General features: G+C 39.7%; 1 protein-coding gene across 2 annotated transcripts; it reads right to left on the minus strand.

Moving 5' to 3' along the window:
* Positions 1-922: 922 nt before the first annotated feature.
* Positions 923-21,043, minus strand: ap1g1 (adaptor related protein complex 1 subunit gamma 1). 2 transcript variants are annotated; one of them, XM_084355984.1, is made up of 23 exons: positions 20,949-21,043; positions 14,877-15,080; positions 14,651-14,775; positions 14,255-14,396; positions 13,999-14,095; positions 12,381-12,457; positions 10,424-10,519; positions 10,111-10,191; positions 9,924-10,022; positions 9,791-9,846; positions 9,575-9,688; positions 9,339-9,479; positions 8,906-8,960; positions 8,562-8,684; positions 8,348-8,437; positions 8,095-8,219; positions 7,882-7,986; positions 7,624-7,762; positions 7,222-7,348; positions 6,919-7,023; positions 6,566-6,726; positions 5,728-5,826; positions 923-5,635 (listed from the first exon to the last, which is right to left on the minus strand). In XM_084355984.1, the coding sequence occupies exons 2-23, from the start codon at positions 15,075-15,077 to the stop codon at positions 5,534-5,536; spliced, it is 2,460 nt and encodes an 819-aa protein (XP_084212110.1). In that variant the 5' UTR covers positions 15,078-15,080; positions 20,949-21,043; the 3' UTR covers positions 923-5,533. The 2 variants fall into 2 exon arrangements, with proteins under 2 accessions (XP_084212110.1, XP_084212111.1); XM_084355985.1 differs by lacking the exon at positions 20,949-21,043 and adding an exon at positions 20,653-20,673.
* Positions 21,044-21,077: the final 34 nt, after the last annotated feature.

The raw sequence follows: 21,077 nt of genomic DNA on the forward strand, positions 1-21,077 counted from the left end.
TTGTGGGATGAAGTGTCCTGCTGTTATTCAGTGGGCCCTAATTAGAGAGGGGCCACAAAATCTAAGTCGCGTTAATGTCCCAGCGACACACCTGCTCGTAATTCATGTTGATTCTAAACTCTGAGGTCACAGACAGGTTGTATTCAAAGTATAAAAAGCACAGGTGATATTAATAACATTAACGACGGCTCTATTCCAATCAAGAGCCCTGAAAAGCCATGATAGTTAGCCAGCATGAACAAACATGAACAGGACCCTGAAACTGAAGCACCATCTTCATTTTTTTTTACCTACACCTGTTTTTCTCGCATTTTTCTGAAAATGTCTTGAAATGTCTCTGAAAAACACTTTTAGACGCTTAACCTTATTATACCTCTACTTTTCACAGAGAACCACTCATCCTCTTTAACTACAGACACTATAGGGGGTGCTTGGATTCCCTCAGGAGCCCTCATGCTTTAGGTTTAACCTGCACTCATGCCTAATAAAAGCAGCTACATGGCTGCTAATTGCTCATATCAGTTTTGAATTTAGTCCCTGATGTAAAGATGTTCACCAATTATTAGAATTACAATATTATAACGATCATTTTGAATGTCTGCCTGGTCCGTGTCGGCACCGCTGATGGTTGCTACAGATTATCTTAGGCTACTGCTGTTTTTGTCAGTCTGATGTGTTTTTTAAACGTGTCTATGTTCTGTGCTTGTGCTGTACCACAAATTGCCCGTCAGAGGATACTGAAGTTTTCTGTAAACCGTAGAGATGATAGGACATAGTTACTTCTGTATAAATAGTAAAACAAAATCTCTGACAGTTGAGAGGATTTATAGTCTCACGGTATGAATCTTCACATTACTCGACCCTAAACAAGCACGAACGAGGCCAGCTACACCACAAACCCCAAACCAAGAAAACAAACTACCATAGTTCAACTATATTTTTATTTGACTTTTTATTCGCTTGATCATTTTCTCCAACCCAAAGACAAGAATACACATCATAAATTGAAAATATCCCATTTAATAGTTTACAACTTCTCATCTTTAATCATCATTTCATACTTTCAGTCTGACATTCACACTCACCTTGAAGCCATGGAACTAGGATTCAGTTCGACATGTCAAACTTGACTGGAAAAAAGTGAACCTCATGCCTCCACCCTTCCCCAACAAATCAGTTACCATATTGTTTTACAGTCAGGACAGGCCTGGGGGGTTAGGGGTTACAAACATTTTGTTTTCAAAATACAATGGATGCATTGTTTCGATTGAACAGGGAACGTGAACATGGTGGCAATTCAGATGCTTTTCCAAGCCCTTTACACACTGAATTCACCCCGACAAATAAAAAAACAAAAACAAAAATCAAATATCCAATTTATCCTAACGACGGATGTGCACTTTCATCAGCCTCTTAAAAACATTAACAGTATTGTGAGCACTATCTGAACAACTTCCTATTGTACATGTTAGTACTGACCCATGAAGGTGGTGGATTTGAATGAAGGATTCATAATTTGAACTTTTCTTGCATTTCAAAAAAGAGTCTCAGGTCAAGAGTAGAAATGACATTATTTACACTGGTTTTCACATGCAGCTCAGAAGCTGAAAGTTGAAATTGCAGCCAAAAATCATGTCCTATCTAGATAAAAGACATGTCACACACTATCACGCTCTCTCAAGCATGATTGTTTTCTCTCTCTCTTTCTCTCTGTCTCACTCACACAAACACACTCACGCACACACGCACACACACAAACTGATATCACTTCAAACGCTGATCACACCGCTGATGGGTATTTGTTTCCATTTCTTTTCTTCCTTTTAAGTTACAGTGTCCAAAGCACTTATGTTGGTTCATTTGTACATTTAAAACTGCATGACTTACGGTTATCATTGAAAGAACTGATCAGATGTGATTAACAAGGGTACATACTGGTTGAATAAGACAATACAAACAACACCAACAAAAACATTCAGGAATAGATGTATGAAACTTCCTTTCCCATCCCGTCAGCCTTCCGTTTTGCACAGCTCCCCCTTGTGGCCATTAGCTTGTAGCACAGGCTTGTCCCAGGTTAGTTTTGGGGCTGGAATAGCAGCACTTTAGAAACACAAAATCTTCCTACCAGAAAAGAAAAAATTAAACCACTGCCTTCCTCCCTGATATCCTGCCATGTAACATTTAATTTGAAATAGTGAGGGCTGAGATCAATTTGTCATGATGTGTTAAAGCCCCACCTTTCATATCCTGAAAGGTGTGCCATGCAGAGGCAAATAAAATCAGCGATAAGGGACGAAAGTAAAGAAAACAAGCCAAAAGAAAGTCTTGCACTCTTCAGACCAAAAGAAAGGACATGCTGCTCCAACATGCTCATCCAGAACCACATATTAAAACTTTAATCAGCTCTTGTTCAGATAGAAATGAATTCTAATTTAAACCTACTGGCCATAATGATGAAAAAAACTACTAGTGGCTTTGCTCGTTTGAGAGAAATTATGCTATTAGGAAGATGCTGCATGGCAGACAAAAAGATAACCAGGTAACCATGACAGCGAGCAGGCCAAGACCAAAGGGCATCATTTCAAGCACAAATTTGTAGGTTCAAGAGACTCAAATAGATGTGAATCACACATAAGGCCAGTAGGAAGAGTTACATCTCGGCAAGAACCCTGCTCCTCTTTGAAGGAGGGCGTGGACACATGAAGAGTTTGAGGGGCAGGGGAGCAGATTAAGCAAGGTGCCACTTCTGCTGCTGTGCAGCACTGTGCTTAGGTTTCTCAGTAGTAAAGTACATCATTCAGGCAAGGATTCAAACCCTAATTTCAACATCCAACAATTAGCCTACTAACTCACCAACTACCCTTGTAAAAGAAGTTAAGATGACACATCGATCATGAATGAATTATGAAGAATAGTAAATCAAATGCAGTTCAATTGCATCCTTTTAAGATTCTTTTTTTGTACATATATGCATACAATTATACTTCCTAGCTAATCTTTTAGTCTTCATGTGGGTTTTATTTAATTTGATCAGCTTTTGTTTGTTTTACAACTATATACAATGTACAGGCAGCAGATCATATATCTTTTACAATGAATGAGTGATGATACAGGGAAGTCTTTATAGACTGATGCCGACTAGATCTATTTAGACAATATACATTGTGAATAATTGGAATTTTTAGAAAATGGTATCTAAAAAAAGGATGAAAGATAGTACAAGAGACAAAATTGTAAAAGCCCTCAATATGTACAGAAAAAAAGCCAATATAGCATTTTGTCAACAAACAGAAAAAAGTTAAACTGAAATAATTTTCTCCATATACACATATCATAGCTCAAAAATATTTCCAAAGCTAATAGTTTCTCTGATTTGGTCACAGAAGTTAGAAGATAGTGAAGCATAGTGAAGAGAAGTATACAGCCTGATTGAACATCTGAGGATCTCTACACAGCATCGCAGGGCTGCTAGGCTTGTTAAGTAATGAGATGCACAAACTATCATTAGTTTCTCTCATGCAGATGCTCCCCTTGATTGCAATTCGTGACTAAACAAAGCTGTCAATCTACTGCAACTGAAAGTTAACAGAAAGAAAGAACATTGTGAGGTATTAAGGTTACTGTCCCCGACAGCATGGTCAGAATTCTGATTCGGAGAAGACGAGAGCCAAGAAATCATGCTAACAGTCACCACAGAACAACCCGTCCCAGTACCTCACAGAGTCATCCAACTTCACACTTCAACGTTTATTAACGGGGATGGGGGAATTTTTATGATATTTCACTTTAGTGGAACATTTATACCTTTTTTAAAAACAATTGGTGCCAGCTTATGAAAAGTTTACATCTATTTAGCTGCCATAATCTTTGAGATTTGCCTTTGTTTTTCGGATTTATAACATCCAATAGGCATTTTTAATGTTTCTATGTTTTTTGTCATAATAAGACAATTGCTGTGGACATCCAGGCAAGCCAATGTTAGTGTGTGGCTGATTATTAACTCATTATGACATACAAGAGTGAAAAAGTCAAACTTAATTAAATGAAGTGACACACCGATTCAAATCCATCCGGACGATGTCCTTCAGATTGAAAACACAATCAGCACACAAGCAGACTTACAAACGAAGCTCATACAGAACTCAAGAGTTCAGGGGCTTTTATCTAGCTAAGTCAGAAAGGCACATCACTTTGATATCAGGCATAAATAATTAAGTCAAATTACTGCAGAAATAAAACATACTTTCACAAAAATAGTGCCAATAAGATGAGCGTTCTCATCAAAGAAGACAGCCGTGAAAAAGAAGACTTGAGGGGAGAAAAAAAGCATTCAGTGCATGTAACTACATTCATAACAAGCTTCATTTACATGTATGTGCATGGTGACTAAGATCAACCAGGTTAAACAAATCTGAAATGTATCTAAATTGCAAGCTAGACTGATGCAGACACAGATGCAGAGAAAGTTTAAACGCAGATCTCCAACACAAATGCAATCAGCTTACCATCAGATAAATTTCAGGCCTGGATTATATCCATCCTAATGAATGAACCTCTTCAAACTACGCAAAGCAATTAACCATTGAATTTATTATACAGATCTAAAACTAAAGCTACAGATGAGATGACTTTAGGAGAGCTGTGAGGGAAAGTCCAAACACATTCTCTGTAACTAGCCACAGGTGATCAAAGTGGGCAGCTTGGATTTTTGTATGCTCTCATCATTGTGACAAAACAAATGTAGACTACTTCCTATAGAAACATAGGATTAAGAGGTCTACGACCAGAAAAATCCCCTCCGAGCTCGAGTCAAGGTGTGATTGTGATCCTAACAATGCTCAAACATGCTTTAAGCAAATTAATGTAATTCAAAATGAATACAACTCTGACAAGTTATATCACTCATGACGTGGAGAGTCAAAAAGGGGTAATCCAGGACGTTAATGACCTCACTAAATAGACCTTTCAAAGCTTTTTCTGCTGCCATCATAGGACTGAAGGTTCATATTAAAAAATCTGATTGCAAAGCCAATCATAAATATCAATGGAGCAAAGTGTTTCAACTGCATTTTAGCGTAACTATAAATTAAAATAAAACTATGGTTACTGCAGTGCTCGTAGTGGCCGACACTTTATCCCTACAGTGACTTGAGAGGTTAGGTGTACCACAGTGAATGGTGTGCGTATGTGCTTTTGTGGGTGCTGGGCGGAGGGTGCATGTGGAAAATAGTACTACTACGCAAAGAGATCAGAAGAAGAAACCAATTAAGAAAGAAAAAGAGAAAGTTCATTGATTGATATGTTTTCCCAATTATTCTGGTGATGCCAATAGTCAGTAGGGTCTTCGTAACATCTGTATTTTTCTCCTGTGTTAGATGCTCTGCTGCTTCCCATGCAACTCGAGGGCAGCGGACTGCGGTGACGTCACAGGGGGATCCGTTGGAAGAAAGGAGGGAGGTGAAAGGAAAATCGTTTTCATAGTTCCCTTGGAGGGGGTGGGGGGGCTTTTAAGAGCAACAGACGCAGCTCATCACTGCCAGGACTGAGGGGGGAAGTTATTGACCTCAGCCAGGTCTTGCACAGGCGAGCCTTTGAGGGTGTACGTCAGCTTGATCCTCATTCGTAGCTGTTGCTGAAATTTTGTGAGGATGATCATGTTTATAACAGAGGAAATCGTTGCAAATCATGTAAGACTGCACATACAATTAGTGAAGACAAACTCACCTTCTGTGGGTTGAGGACTCTGATGACCTGTGTGACAGTTCCCTGGTTGAGTGCTGGGACGACATTACTGCTAGGGGAGAGGAGCTGCAGCTGGAATGTCTGACAAACAGATAGGGGACACTCTGTTAGATGAAAATTTAATGATATCCATGGAGAAATGGGGTCATTACAGCAGTATAAAATAGGGATGCTGACATTGATCGGGTGCTGACCACAAGTGATGGATTCTCAGTTCAAATGACTATCGCATTCTTTAAATTCATTAATAAGATAACGTGATTGTAAAATAGGTGAGGCGGGCCAAATAAATGTCTCTCAAACAGTGTTTTCACTGCCTGATCGATCACGGCTGCCAGGTCCTGACAATAGACACTTCTATGGCTTATCTCTCTGTCTAGTCAAGGAGAGGCTCAGGATGACGCAGTTGGCAATCGTGGGACTAATGCAATGAGGCGCGCAGTGTATTTGGGCTTTCTGGTGAATACTGAAGATCTGTAATAGCTTGTGGAACATGAACAAAGACATTAAAAGCTACTTTCTCTAAAAACATGCTGAAAATGATTTATGCTTTCCTGAGTCAGAACTAGACTTGTGGTCAGCAACATTACCCAGTAAAAAAAGCCAAGTCAGGGATGCATGATATTAGGCTGTTGCCAATATCCAAAATGCCTTATTTGCCTCAACACAAAATCGATCAAACAATAGGAACTGGTAATTGCAAAACTGTAGGGAATTCACATTGTGAAACTACACAGAAAAACTCATCCCTAATAAACCATTATGCATTAGAACATATTATAATTTGGCCACTTGATATCCTTGTCAAATTGTTGCTCACCTTTGGTACTGCAGCCTGAAAAACAAAGTCTGTCATATCCGCCTCGGTTGAGTTGGAAGCATGGATGGTGATGACTGCGATGTTTGGATTGGGGTTTGCTCTCTCAAATGTGAAGTCTATTTTTAGACCATTCTTGTTGTATGCTGTCATAGGAGGAATAGCTGTGTGGGGATTTCAGAGGAGCAGACCATTAAAAGATTTAAAAGACATGACAAGTTATGTTTCATTAGATATGTCAAGGTAATCCAAGAAAAGAAAAACACAATGACCAAGTAGTTTAATACATAAGGACAACACCACAAACTATTGTACGATCTGGGAGTGGAGGGTCAAGGGGAGCAACAGACTCTCACCTGCAGCTGCAATGTCATTAAACAGGGGCTGTGAGGAGAGGCCATCCAGGAGGAAAGGAGGTTGAGAACTGGGCACAGAGGGAGCAGGAGCAGGGGCTGGGCCGCCTGGATGAAGGGAATGGTAACACACCAGGGTTTCTGTTTACTATTTTTACACCAAAACTAGAGTACTTTACTGCTACACAGAGGTGGACACAGGCTGGACACATCACATTCACACAGGTGGCAACAACACAGCTTTAAACACGCTCCCTTGCTTTGCTCTAAAAGGGGTTATGGAGAGCTTTTAACAGAGCACCTTACCACTTAGTGAGAGGTCACCCAGCAGATCAAGCAGCTCTCCTCCAGCTGAGGCAGGCTTGGTGGGCATTGTAGTCTGGATTACTGGCACCACATCATTACCACCCAGCAGGTCTAATAAATCATTAGCCTGGAGGAAAACGACAACATGCAACCTTGATGAAACACTTGAAACATTTATGTGTACACCATGTTTAATAACAAGAATAAAACTATGTTCAAAGATCATTTTTCATTATAAATAACGTATTCAGCCATTTCAGAAAATCTATACTGTCCAAAACAACTCAATTAAGTCAACTTTTTTTTACTTTTCTATTTTTACTTTTTACTTTATCACATCATGAGATTTAATATTTTTGTGCTAAACTATTGAAGCTAATTAGTAATTAAAACAGCTCTCACCTGGTTGGCTGGCTGGGTGACAGGTGGTGGATGTTTTGGCTCCACAGATGGCTCAGTTTCCCCATTCGTCTGTACAATCTCTGTGGGGCCGTTAGAGGCGCTTTTCTCCATAATGGGCATTCGCTCTAGGAGAGCTGGCCTACAGTCAGGGAACAACAAGGAATGAGGAGAGAGACAAAAGACTGGCCAAACTCATCCACTGCAGGATATATATATATGTGGCATAGTTGGTTGTGATGATGGGTAATGCAGTTTTACCTCATGTGGTCATATTTCTTGAAAAGCGCATTGTACTCCACAGCTCTCTGCTGAAGCTCCACATCGATGCTACTGCCATATATTGAAACCACCTTCTTGATTCGGCTAAAAACAGAATTTCAAGTATTACAAGTTAGCAAAGGGGAAAAGTGGCTAATGAACTTTATCATAAAGTTTCAATGTATAGGGTAAGTGTAAAAGGCATTTACTTACTTAACACTGCTGAAGCGAGTAGACAGCTTCATGATGGCAGTAAGGGAATAACCCCGGGTTACAGGTGTGGACAGGTTGGACACCAGGAGGCCTTCCAGCACGTCCAGAACTTCATCCTCAGTCACCTAAATCAACCGAAAGGATGAAAGCTAAACATCTGATGACCTAGTGTTTCTCTCAGGTTTGAGGTTTGTGTGCTGTCTTTAATTTGTCTGTTTGGGTGTATGTGTGGCTGGGGTTCTTCTAGCTGTACCTGGATGGGCTCCTCCTCCTCACACTGTCCAGATACCAGCAGGTCTCCGTACTCTCCTATGCACCAGGACGCCACCTGCACTAGAGGTTGCTACAGAACACAGAAGCTAATATGAAATACAAACCGTGCATCACATAATCAAATCTACCACTGCATGCTTCAAAGATGGAGATGGCCAAAATCGAATCATGACCCAAACCGGAACTGCTCTGACCTGTGAGATGTCATCCAGCAGTGCTTTGTAGAGTCTCTGTACTGTGTAGGCATGCATCTCCACACTGTTGGTGATGAGCTGGATGAGATTGGGAACAGAGTCGTCTCGCACATAACTCCCTGCCTGTAAGGATGAGAAGAGATAACAATGCAATCTTACATACTTATTTGGAGGTTTGCAGTAAAACTAAAGCAGCATTGGTCGAGGAGGTCTTTTGTCTGATTTGATGAGAACTAGCTCAAGGTAATACTTGATATACTCATTATAATATGAGTGCAGTGAATCAAGTCCAATCAACAACGAAAAGCATCAGAAGCACTGTAGTGTTTTTGTAATATACATACTGTTGTCAGGACTCTCATAATGGTGTCTATGTGCCATCTTTTCGAAGGGGCGTACCTGTAACACAAAGAAAACACAGATTAGCCCCAGGAAAGGGCTGCAAAAGGTATCTAAACTCTAGAGAGCCAGGAGACAAATGCTGTCAGAAAATAAATGGTATCAACATAGTCAGTCAGACGATGGATCACTCTTTTTATCATCACACAGCATGTCAGCATTAGCTCATCTCATGTCCACTTGAGGAGTATGTTTTAATCTGTATTCTGTTAACACAACAGGTGGTTTTATTCCCTCTCCATAACCGACATTAAGTCTACATGTATCTAATTCATGCAGATGCAGTCAGAGCTGAAAATCTCTTTTACAACCAAGACCCACAAGGTCAAACAGACAGTGAATCTTATGTGTAGTGACATTGGTGTGTGAGAGCCATACTTCTCTGCAGCTAGAAAGACTCCTGATGCACAGTCTGCTTTGAATTCCGGGTCACAGGAGTCCAGGAAGTAGAGCAGCTCTTTCATCATGCCTCTAATGTTGTTGCCGTTCACCAGGGCGAAGCTCAGCTCCATTGCACGTCTACATGACACCGAAAAGTAGATGGAGATTAGAAACAACGAGGATAAACACCAAGAGATGTAAACGTGTTGTAAAAGTAATGCAATGTGAATCACCTCTTGATTGACACATCCAGGTCTTTTAAACAATCCACAATGGTGCTCCGATGCCTCTGCACTGCATTGTGGTCCGTCTGTACCGTCTTTAGTAGAGATGTCAATGCCACATATCTGGAATGATGAGTTTATTTCAAAGACATCAGCAGAAATTAATGATAACGTTTTGGATGACTCAATGCACGAAAGGTCAAGTGATCTAAGAGAATTAATTACCTTATATTTTTGTCATTGTTAAGAAGGAAGCGACCTAGTATGTTGATGGCCAAGACCTGAAAGATGAAAGGCATTTAGGCAAGAACAAAAAAATTCTTATGCCAAGTTTTCCATTTATATTAAATTAACTCACCCTCAGTCCACTTTCAGACTTGATGTCCATTATTGTCAGCACTGTCTCGTACAGAATCGCATTGCCTACATTTTTACTCGTCTCTGTGTTTGTTGCAACCTGGAAGTATAAATATCACACATTTGTCTAAATAACACTCACTCTCAGAAGCTTTTGGCCAAAAGCAACACTTAGGTTTAATTCTAACCTGTGCAAGAATGTCGTTCATTGCTTCACTGGAGTCATCATCACTCCTGCCTAAAATTCGCAGTAGTCTCAATATCCGCACCTAAGGAAAGAAACAAACAGTGCAGTCCTGTCAGTTCACTTGACAAATGTGATGTACTCTATCGACCCCAGAGGTCAATTCTGGTTGCTTTCGCCTCAGTTCTTGCTTGCTTTTTTCATTTTGGTTCTTTCTCTACTGGTGCAATTTAGCCTGATTTAGTTAGGTCTGAAAATCTATCCACTCCAGGATTAGGACATTTTAATGATACAAATATGTAAATATTGATATTTACCTGCAGGAAAGGGTCGCTTATGCCTGACACATCATGCTCAGGAGAGTATCCAGACATGATTAGGTTCTTCAGGATTCTCACCAACTGTGGAACCAGCTACAAAAAGACCGACAACAGAACAGAAAGGGAGAGGTATCACAATATTTTGTGTAGATCTCTCAAATGTTTTAATTTATATTTCACTGTTCCTCATTAACGTTTAAAATTTTAAATTAAAATTACTCATTGACGGTGGCAGCCAGCCATAACTCAAATCAAGAGCAAAAGGGTTGGGATTTTTGTTATTTGAAGTAGCATAATATGGTTGGAACTGAGGTGATTGAACAGTCAAATTCTTTGAGGTTGTGAAATCAAACTCTTGATCAAACAAAAACATTAGGTTAGAACATTTAGCTTTGAGAGAAAAACAAAGTATGCATACACACGTCTGTCAATCCTGAATGGCTAAACAAGCAGACGTAAATTTAAAACTAGAGTTTATTTAAATGCCAACAAAATACTGAATTATATTAAGGTAGCATTTTGTAACCATGATTAATATTCTAATCTACGTAATTTTGATCCCTCTAAAACAGGTTTTCAAAGTATACCCTTAAAGGAACATTCCAACATTTTGGGAAACGCTTTGTTTTCTTATCCAGTCTTAAATAAGAAAATTGGATGTCGATTTCATCATCCATTCATCCATCCATTTGCACCCAGTACAGAGGACGTCGGCTGCGGGGAAACTGCTGTACCAGCCCAGTTCCAATTCTTAGATGAAATGGTGACTAGCTTAGTCACTCACAAGATACAGCATGTGAATAAAACAGGTTGTTCTGAGTTTTAAGAACGCCTCCTTTTGTGACTTTTAGTTTTGTTGCAGCCTGTAGATCCAGTCTTTCTGTTATGTCAGACTGAATGTTCAAGACAAGATTACTTGAAATCGATGAAATTAATATAAATCTTCTCGAGTGTGCTGTGGATATGATATGACAAACGAGCATCCCAAAATACCAGAGCAGGATTTTATGAGGAAAAGAGGAAATCTAAACCTGTGAACTCCTCTGCCTTAACATAATATCCTAGAAGTATGTTTGCCAAACTATTTACTTTGGCTCACTACAGAAAAAAACATCTCTCAACAATTAAAAAGACCTAAGACAGTAACTGTGTACTAAGCTACCCTCTAAAGGTGACACAGATACAGTGGAAAGCATCTGTTCCTGGTGACAACACCTGTGGCAATCATGTGAAAACACACCCATCCAACTGCTTCTAAATAGACTGTGATCAAATGAGTTGCATATAATGACAGTCAAAACAATAGTGAGAAATGTTTCTGACAAATGGACCAAAAATTCTCTTAGTAAATATTCAAAACACTGACATAGTAATGATCACTGTACAAGTTAAAGAAATTAAAATTATAAATTAAAGCACAACATGACATTACTCAACACAAATTTGGTTACATCTGAGGTGACTGTGAGGAGTGATTACTATTTACAGCATGCACCAGCTATGAGATCAGAATGCACTCTTACCTTCTCATTCTAACACAATGCAGGAATTGTAACAAAGACAAATGACAGAAAAAATATGAGGTAGATGTTAGGGAGGGGAAACTGGAAATCATTGACTTTCAGAGAGCTTAAAATAATGTTTAGATCATGAGCATGAGGGGTGGTGCTTCAGGCACACTTTTCTTACACCTAGAGGAGGAGAGGTACAGCAGCAGTTGAACAAGATACAAGAGGAAAAGACAGTGGTAGGAGATAAAAGATTGAGACATACTTTGAATGTAGAACAAAACCTGTAGGGCAATCCAAACCTCAAAAGTTTAACACGTTTGTCTAGCTTAGCTCTACCGAAAGAAAACGTGTATGCAAAAAGGAGAATGAAATGTGACGTGAGCTTAAGACAAATGCATAAGCAATTACTTAAACATCCTCTGGGTAAAATAATCTGTGTTTACCTTTCTGAAGTGGGCCAGCATGTCAGGACTTCTTTCACACATCTCAGTGAGGAGGACAACTGATGTATGAAGAACACCTGGGGCAAAAGACAAAGTAAAGGTCATTTCTTTTTGAATGAATATCTTGAGAAGTTTGGCTACTTTTGTTCTCTACAGCACACATTTGTTACTGGGCATTCAGATCTAAAACGGCAAGAGACCAAGGTTGTTTTAGGTACTGAAGATGCGATAAAAATGTTTCTGGGGGGCCTCGGCAAGCAACAGATCCGTGAGTTTTACTTGTGAAATATTCCAAACAGGTGTTTTTGGACTCACTTGTTTGAACTCAGAACAATCAAATATTCACAATAATCAATGAAGCTCATGAGTGAAAACAATGAATATCTTGTCTTTGTACTGTTTTCAATTGAGTATATTTCAAAAAGGATTAGTTCATTATCACATTCTGTTTTATCTATGTTTTACACAGCAGCCCAACTCATTCAGAATCAGCGTTGTAAAAGGTCAAATTATTACTTCACATCAACAGGTCATCTAGCAAAAATGTCTGCTTGTATACATGTGATTAGTCAATGCAGTATGCTGCTAGATGTTCTGTTGCAGAACAAGTTTAGCCAGGTTCAACTTTTTTGCAAGACAATCCTGTTTTTAAGATTTAGTCCTACAACTTGGCAACCCTGTCGTACCATGAAATGGTCTTACTGAAATGAATGTATGTCCTGTGGTAATGTCACGCAGTGTTTTTTTCAGCCTGGACACAGATTTAATTGCAAAAATATCTTAACGTACATGACAAGCCATGTTTTAATATACAGGCTATGATCTTGTAGTTCTTTGCCACAGTAACCAGGCTGACCAATCACATTGAAGCCAAAGTCAGATGTCAAAAAATATGATGTATCAGCACACTTATGAGTAACTGCAGAGGACATCAGGTGACAGCATCATAAATCTGCAAGATTATCTCACAGGCTAATCATTTCCTCATGACCTGATCTGAATATTACAAGGCTGAAAAGTCATCGTCTAAGTGACAGCAGGGAAGGCAACAGTCTGAAGCCACACAAAACATCTATACATTAGTTATATTTTAACTTTTTGACTGAACATTTGTACATGTGAGGCAACTTTTTCACATCATTGAGAAGGTTGGGTGTTTGTTTTAAAGTGCAATCATATTTGCATTCACTTACAAACACATTTGCATAAGAGTTTGCATATTTGTGTATCTTATGGCCATGTTGCACCAGCTTCCATTTATACATTATTCAGTGGCGTGCGCTGCAGGTCAGAGTGAATGAAGCATACAATTGTAAAATACATCCATTTTGAAATTGCCTTATCTGAAGCAATCACTATTGCATTATCACACAATGTCAAAGAAGATCAAGATATTTCAGCACTGTGACATGTCTCTCCTGTGTAGGGGGGGCTCAAACCCCAGAGTTTATGACAGACTCATTAATTCCACTCTCCTCTGCAAAGGACGCCGCGAAAAAGGACATTAGCTGCCCAGCTGTTCTGACCAAATGACTGTGAGTGAAACGAAAATAGTACAAAGTCTGCATACGTCCCCCGCAAGCCAGCTACTGCATCCTGACAAACCGTTTACACATACCGTGGTTCTTCTCGCTCAGCAGGTTTTTTGTGGCTGGAAGGAACATTTCCATGAGTTCTGGAACCTTCCTGATGACATGAACTGCACACAACGCCGCCTGTCAACACAAAAGACACTGAATGAAGAAACAGCCCAACCTTTAACATGACATTTCACTTCAGAGCATTTCATGTAACTGTTGGCACATACAGTATGCCTACATTTTCAATCATTGATGTTCAAATATTCATCTAAAAATGACAACAATGAGGCTTACTTTTTTCCTTAAGTAGGAGTTGGATGTTTTGAGCAGCTTCTCTACCTCCCCCGCCAGGTCACGACACATTTCTGAGGAACCCATGCAGCCCAAAGTGCACAAGGCCAGGCCCTGGACGTATTGTGTGCTGTGATTCAAGTCACTGGAATAAGAGCATACAGTTGAATGAGCCATGGAAACACAGAGGTAACCATACACCAAACATTTTGAATAACATTTCCAGGAGCAGGAAAGTTAGATTTTGGGAATCCAAATTGCCATCACCTCATACTTTGAAGCAAAGGTCATAAATTTCATCTTTCATCAAGAATAAATTACTGCAGCTGTGCATTGAAAGAAAAAGCAACATCTAGAAAGAAAAATATTAAATATATTCAATGCAGTTCCTCCACTTACTTCTTAATGCAATTTGTCATTAGTAGGTGGACGTCCTGCCTCTCATCCAACAGCAGCATAGCTCCCAAATAACCTATCCGTTTGTCAGTGAACTTCTGGGACGCAATCAGCTTCAGGCACTCCAGCTGTAAAACAAGTCAACATGTCAAAAACAGTTTTAACAATGTCAATGATTATCAGAAATCAAAAGGCCTCTTATATTAATTTTGTCCATCCCTAAACATACCTGCCCAAAGTGTGCTGGGTAGCCCAACATGTGCATATAAAGTAGCTTTGCCACATTTCTGCAACGGTATGTATTGTCTTCCTCTCTAAAGGACGAGCGGATAGCAGCACACTCTTTCTGGATCATCTCGCGCTCCTCTGCCTGGGTCCGTGCTGTCCGGATAGTCCGGATCAGCTCCCGCAGTCTGATCGGAGCTGGCATTCTCTGGAAAACATGAAGGAAAGAAACACGTTGGCACCCATTGCCTCAGGGTTGGCACCAGACTAGACCACACAAAACAGAAAAGCTACACTTCCTATGAAGATATATGAGGATAAATAAAACCCTCAGCACTGAAGCTTTTAATGTCACTTACACACCTAAAATATGTCAGCCTTGGATCAAGAATATGGCGGTTGGCAGGGCGAGAAATCTGAGTGCTGACCTGCGACACTTGCAAAGTAAGTGCAGTAGAAGAATATGATGATATATGAAGAATATTTTGCTTAATGAGGCAAATAAATGACTATTTCATTTAGAGCTGCATTTCTAACTAATATTTAGACTGCAGAGAGAAAAAGGAGAATAGCAGGTGAAATTCCATTCCCTCGTGGAGAAGCTTCTGAGAGTACACAAGCTTTAAGCCACAGGAAGAGGTTTAAATATTTATAAGTACAGGCTTAGTTGTGAGAATAAATTCTCTTGTGTTTATATGTACCAACAACACCCAAAAAAATTACCATTTACAAAAGCAGAGATAAAAGCATAGAACAGTCACTATGCTTACTTATTCAAAAGAGGCAAGGTGGCAGCATGAACTGAAGCTGTACTGTCATGGTGCTGTTATATTCTGAAGTGATATCCAAGAAACTAATTTCTTACAGAATTTAGGATAAACACACACTTAAGTGAAGCAGGGCAAGGTGGTCTTTTTATTTTTTATAAAAGTAAGGGGCAGGACAGCCTAATGCATTGGGGAAATGATGAAACAGAACTGTACTTTTAAATGGCCAATGATAAACAGGAAGAAGCCTCATAGGATCTGTTGTACAATCTCTGTAGTGCTGCGCTGTGGCTGCTTTCTTACAATATCTTCATTTAGCAGGTCTGTTCAGTCAAGATGGCATAAAAATAGCTCGCCGACTCCACTTTTCATGTGAGCACATTTTAAAAGAGGTTCTCTTACTAAATAAAAGTATTCAGCCTAAAAATCTAAATCCAAGTTTGGCATTTGGTAAAATGTAAATGTTGACGTGTAGGATCTCAGGTGTTTGCCTCAGATTTCTACAACGTTCAACATCTCAATTTCAATTCTAATCGAAACTAGAAAAGTTATTAAAGGCGACCTCCTCAACTTAGAGAGAGGTACATTTTGTCTCCCATCTCATTAAGTCTTTTATCTGGCAGCATGCAGTACATAATTAAGCTGCTACAGCAACAGAAACGATGGTAATTACTTGCTGAGCAAATCCATTTTGGAAGACAGGAACATAAAAGGCATTTGGACAGCGCAGAGACCTTAAAAAAAATCGCATGATGTGATGAATCAGTGAATGGTACTGCTCCGATAAACATTGTTCCTCATGAACAATGTAATTCTTCTAAACAAGTGGCTGAAGTGATGAGTACTTTATAAAAACACATCTACAAAGATTTGACCCGACTAGCTTCTAAGGATGGTTTGAAGTCAGTCTACCTTTGATTTTAATATTCAAGTCAGGTAGAGGATTTCAGTGACCACAAAACATCACACAATAAATGGATTATGCATTTTTTTCTCTCTATGTAATTACTACACCACAGAAAAAGTGTTGTGAACTCTGACACAGGCTGCCTTAATAATGTACAACTGCAAAATAAATGTGAAAATCTTTACTCTGCAGTCGAGGGGGTAATTCCTCCTGTTGAAATGCTGTCATGCTGAGCATCAGAGAAATACGATTTTGATATGATTTTCCATGACACCAACAGGCGACGCTATACTAAATATATATGCCGTGTAACATGAAGACATCTTTGTGTTGTAACTCTGTTAAACCGTTACCATTTTAAACCACAGAACCATGTCGTAAGCATCTCTCTTATCCAGTAATGTAGCAGCCACCGTTCCCCCTCGAGTCCGGCCATAAGACTTATGGAAATCTTCCTGAGCTGGCTAATTGCCAGAGCGCCTTGCATGGAAAATCAACTACAGCTCCTGTTTCCACGTGACACTGACTCCAACAATTGCCTGAGCATTTATAGATTAAGGTGACAGTGAAAATGAGCTTTAAATTAACCCTACATCAAGTTTAAAATTTGTTTAAGATACACTGAGGTTGGCCCTTACTCTTATTTATAAACCTGTATAATGTGGAGGTTGCACTATTTTTATCTGAACGGCAAAAAAATATAATCTTCCAATCTAACTATCGCTGATGAGATCAAATGAAATTCTTTGAATCTATGCCAGTCTACTGAGGGAAATAAGGATCCAGACACAGAGGGAATGAGGGCATCCTTTGTTGCATAAGGCGGTGGTTTGTAGAGAATCTAGGAATTCACTGTGATCAAAGAGGGGTAGGGAGGGTGGTCAGGCAAGGCCACACTTTAATAAAGCCAGAGATCTACTGTCTGCCTTAACACCATTTAAATTACCTGAGCTGAATGGACCTAGTGTTGGGCTCCATAAATCATGAGTCGCTGCCGCTTGCTGTGCTTATAATCAAATGTGTACACATTAAAGAAGGTAAATCCAGCCTCTGCTGAGAGCAGATTAAATTACAGTTCTTCATTCTTGCAACTGCAATACTTTACAATACTTTTTTATTGCAGTTACTGTTTCTAAGGAGTGAAACAGTGTCTTTAGTTAAAAAAAACAACTTTAAAGGATGTGTTGAACACATGGTAGTTGGATTATAAAGTACACAGGATGGTGGAACCTTGAGTTTAGCCAGTAGCTGGGCAGTAACAGCCTCGGGTTCACTCACCAAGGTCAGCTTTACTCAACCTCACTACAAAGACAAACAGGGAAGTGTTCTGCTGTAGAGCCATACTACATATTAAAGTGGTGATCACACAAGTGACGACAGCCCAGACAGACAGACAGAAAACGGCTCAGTGTACTTGAACATACAGTATCTTGCCCAAGTCGACAATGTCAAAAAGGCACAGGTCCACACCCTGCACAAGAAGTTGAAGGAAAAAAAAAAAAAAACACAAAGTGTGTCACTACTATAGAGGAAATAGCAGAGCTCATCACAGGTGCACCATGCCATGACCAAACAACAGTTTTGCATGCATCTCATTTTAAGCAAGATCGCAGAGTGATTATCCCCAAGACCTCTGAATGTCTTTATACCATTAACAACCTGACTAACACTATGGGTAATTTATTCAGACTGTGCTATATCATTAACACATCTTTCCTATATGGGCGTACTTTGCATGTACTTTGAAATGTTCATAACAAGCTTTTTCTCTCCTGAGATTTGGAGAGCCAGCCTAGATTAGCATCCAGAGCCTGACAACCAGCAACAAGCAAAAAAGCGTGCCACACCTCCCCTTTTACCACAGGGAACATTCAACCTGTCAAGTCCGAGACATTATACCAGACGCATTAAGAGATAAAACAGTGGTTTTACATTAGATTACTGAACACCATGAGGACTGCATACATAGAAACTGAAAGCACAGATGTAACATTCACCACTGCCATCTTTGCTGGGAGAGAGTTGCACCATTAAACTAGCCAAAAAGATCATTAGACAGCTGCAAGATGAAGAAAATACAGAGACACCACTGGGGAGAAGCCTTTTCCCTACTCAATTTGCCAGGCACCTGCACTTTGTCTCTTATTTTCTCTCCGTGCTCAGATATGCACTCAGATGTTATAAATGAAATACTACAAAGGCAGATCACTCTATTCCTTCTAATATCATCAACCTGAAGTGATCACTTGCCCGTAGCAATAAATGATTGATAATTCTACATGAGTACACAATAAGGCAAAGCAAAACTGAAAGTGTAAAAATTTAATCAAATCGGCATTGTACATGCCACTGTTAAATGTATGTGAAGTTATTTTACTTAAATGTGGAGGGCCTGGTGTTCAGAAGAGAGAGCCAAGAGTCATAACTGAGCCAAACTCTAACTATTTGGCAATAATGTAAATTAATAGCTAAACCTAGATGGTCTGCAGTTGCTCAACAGATCTCAAACCAACAAAAAATGTCAGAATCATGGAGATCTAATGAGGAGCCAGCTGTGTCCTGTGTGGGTTCACGTCTTTAGCCCCCAGACAACTTCAACCTTTCCCCGCTCCAAAGTTGTAGGTTCTGTTAACCTTTACAAATAGATTCTTCTTCTTTTTTTGCTATGTTAGGTTGCAAACTAGCCAGCAGGCAAAGCTTCCACAGGAACCAACACTAGCGCTCAAAAACAAATAGTAATTCTACCTCGCCCTATGCTCTCTCCATCACTTGACTTCGTGGGGCTACAGTGACTGTGAGGAAGTGAACTATAAATTTAAAATAGCTGTGAGATTAACAATTCGCTACAGTGCAAGTCAACTGTGTACCCAAGGCAGTGGCAATGCTCACTATACACTATGCAAGTCAGATTTGTAGACACAGTGACAATGCCTGGTATGAATTTGTTTCTATATGGTGTGATTAACATCTGCTAACCCAGCTGTAAAACAAAGCTCTACTTAATGCATCTGCTCAAACGAGTATTATGCCACAAAGGTAGTCTCCACATCCGTCAGCAGCAGGAAAGGTTAAGTGGTTTTTAATTAAGGCCACAGCTGTCTTGTTTTAAGCATAACATTAAGCAGTGGTAATATTATTGCATTGTATTACCTATCAAAGGATAACTTTGAGTTCTCTTCACCATAGTGAGCACTGTAAGTATTAGACAAGTGTATCCTATAAAAGAGTGGTTATTACACAGGAGATGGTTGATATTGTGGAGGGGCACTTACTCCACTTCCACAGCTATCAAAAAAAGAGATGTGGCAAAGATGTACAGGAATCACCCATACTGCACGTCATACTCATTAATCCACTTCCTACTTACAGCTGACTTCCTTAACGTTAACCCAAAATTGTTTTTTGAATAAAGTGCCCTATGTTATTTACACATTATTTTTATAATGTTACTTTCTTAACTAAGATGTTGTCAAGACGAAGTAACTAACTTAAGAAACTAGAGTAAAAAGGAGTCCACGTCCTTAAAACAGTAAGCTAGCTATCGTTAGCTTCCTAGACATCCGAATGCAACGATTAAGCATTGCTGATATATTGCCAATCTGTCAAAGTTTAGAGACGTCTGATATTAATACTTGCGTTAGAGCCAAACGTGAAATGCTTAATGTTACTTAGCTGCTACAAATTACACATCGCAAAAGTCAGCTAACAACAAGCTAACACTTGTACAGTCTGATATTTTCAGAGAGAGGGCAACATATTAGGCTGACATCACAGCAGTAGCTTCACCTTGGCTGACATTATTTCGTCAAATGATGGTTTACATCAACAGCATTTGACAATATTGTCAAACTGAGACGAGAGGCCATTACATGATCGGCATGACACCTGAATCTGGTCGCCGATTGATCAGGACATGATGCAGTTTAGGCCTTCTCGGAGCATTTGGATTATCAAGCTAGCGAGATCTCTCTGGCGTTAGCTAGCTACCTGACCACTCGTTAGTTTCTCTATTACCTACTCCGAATACTATCCAAGTTAAAAAAAACAAGTGTGAATTACGTTTGCTAGCTAGAAAGACATGCAACATAAATTTGGCATTAACTTACGTGTTGTCACGATGATTATGACTTAGTGGACAACCACACAACATAAATGGCTATTGGGCTTTACATCCCTAGCCCAGCAGGTAGTTAGCAAGGCTACAGCTATGAGGCAATGCTAGCCATGCTAGCTAACTTAGCTGCTGACAGGCACAACCCCGGTGTACTGAGGGCTGCGACTTCCTATGCAGCGCCACAGTGAGAGTTGTCAACGTAGATACAAACAAACCACTGATTATTACTCACACGTCAAGCCATTTTCATACATTTCTGCCGACATATTATCCTTAGAATATACTTACTAGCCGTAATGATGCCAGAAAATGACTGGAATCGTCTCTATTAGCAATGGAGGGAGGAACACACTAGACATGCAAAATGGTGGCTACTCCAGCCTCAGCACATCTACCGCAGGCGGAGGGTTACACTGA

Source organism: Pagrus pagrus (assembly GCF_965226575.1).
Source record: "Pagrus pagrus genome assembly, chromosome: 1".
Classification (NCBI taxonomy): domain Eukaryota; kingdom Metazoa; phylum Chordata; class Actinopteri; order Spariformes; family Sparidae; genus Pagrus; species Pagrus pagrus.

Bases quoted from the DNA above. Each gene is read 5' to 3' on its own strand.
- ap1g1 (XM_084355984.1), bottom strand. From the start codon at position 15,077: ATGCCAGCTCCGATCAGACTGCGGGAGCTGATCCGGACTATCCGGACA. The intron at 14,776-14,876 runs GTATGTTTAGGG...CTTGTTTTACAG, and splicing joins ACCCAGCACACTTTGGGCAG to CTGGAGTGCCTGAAGCTGAT. The intron at 7,987-8,094 runs GTAAGTAAATGC...TTCTGTTTTTAG, and splicing joins ACTCGCTTCAGCAGTGTTAA to CCGAATCAAGAAGGTGGTTT.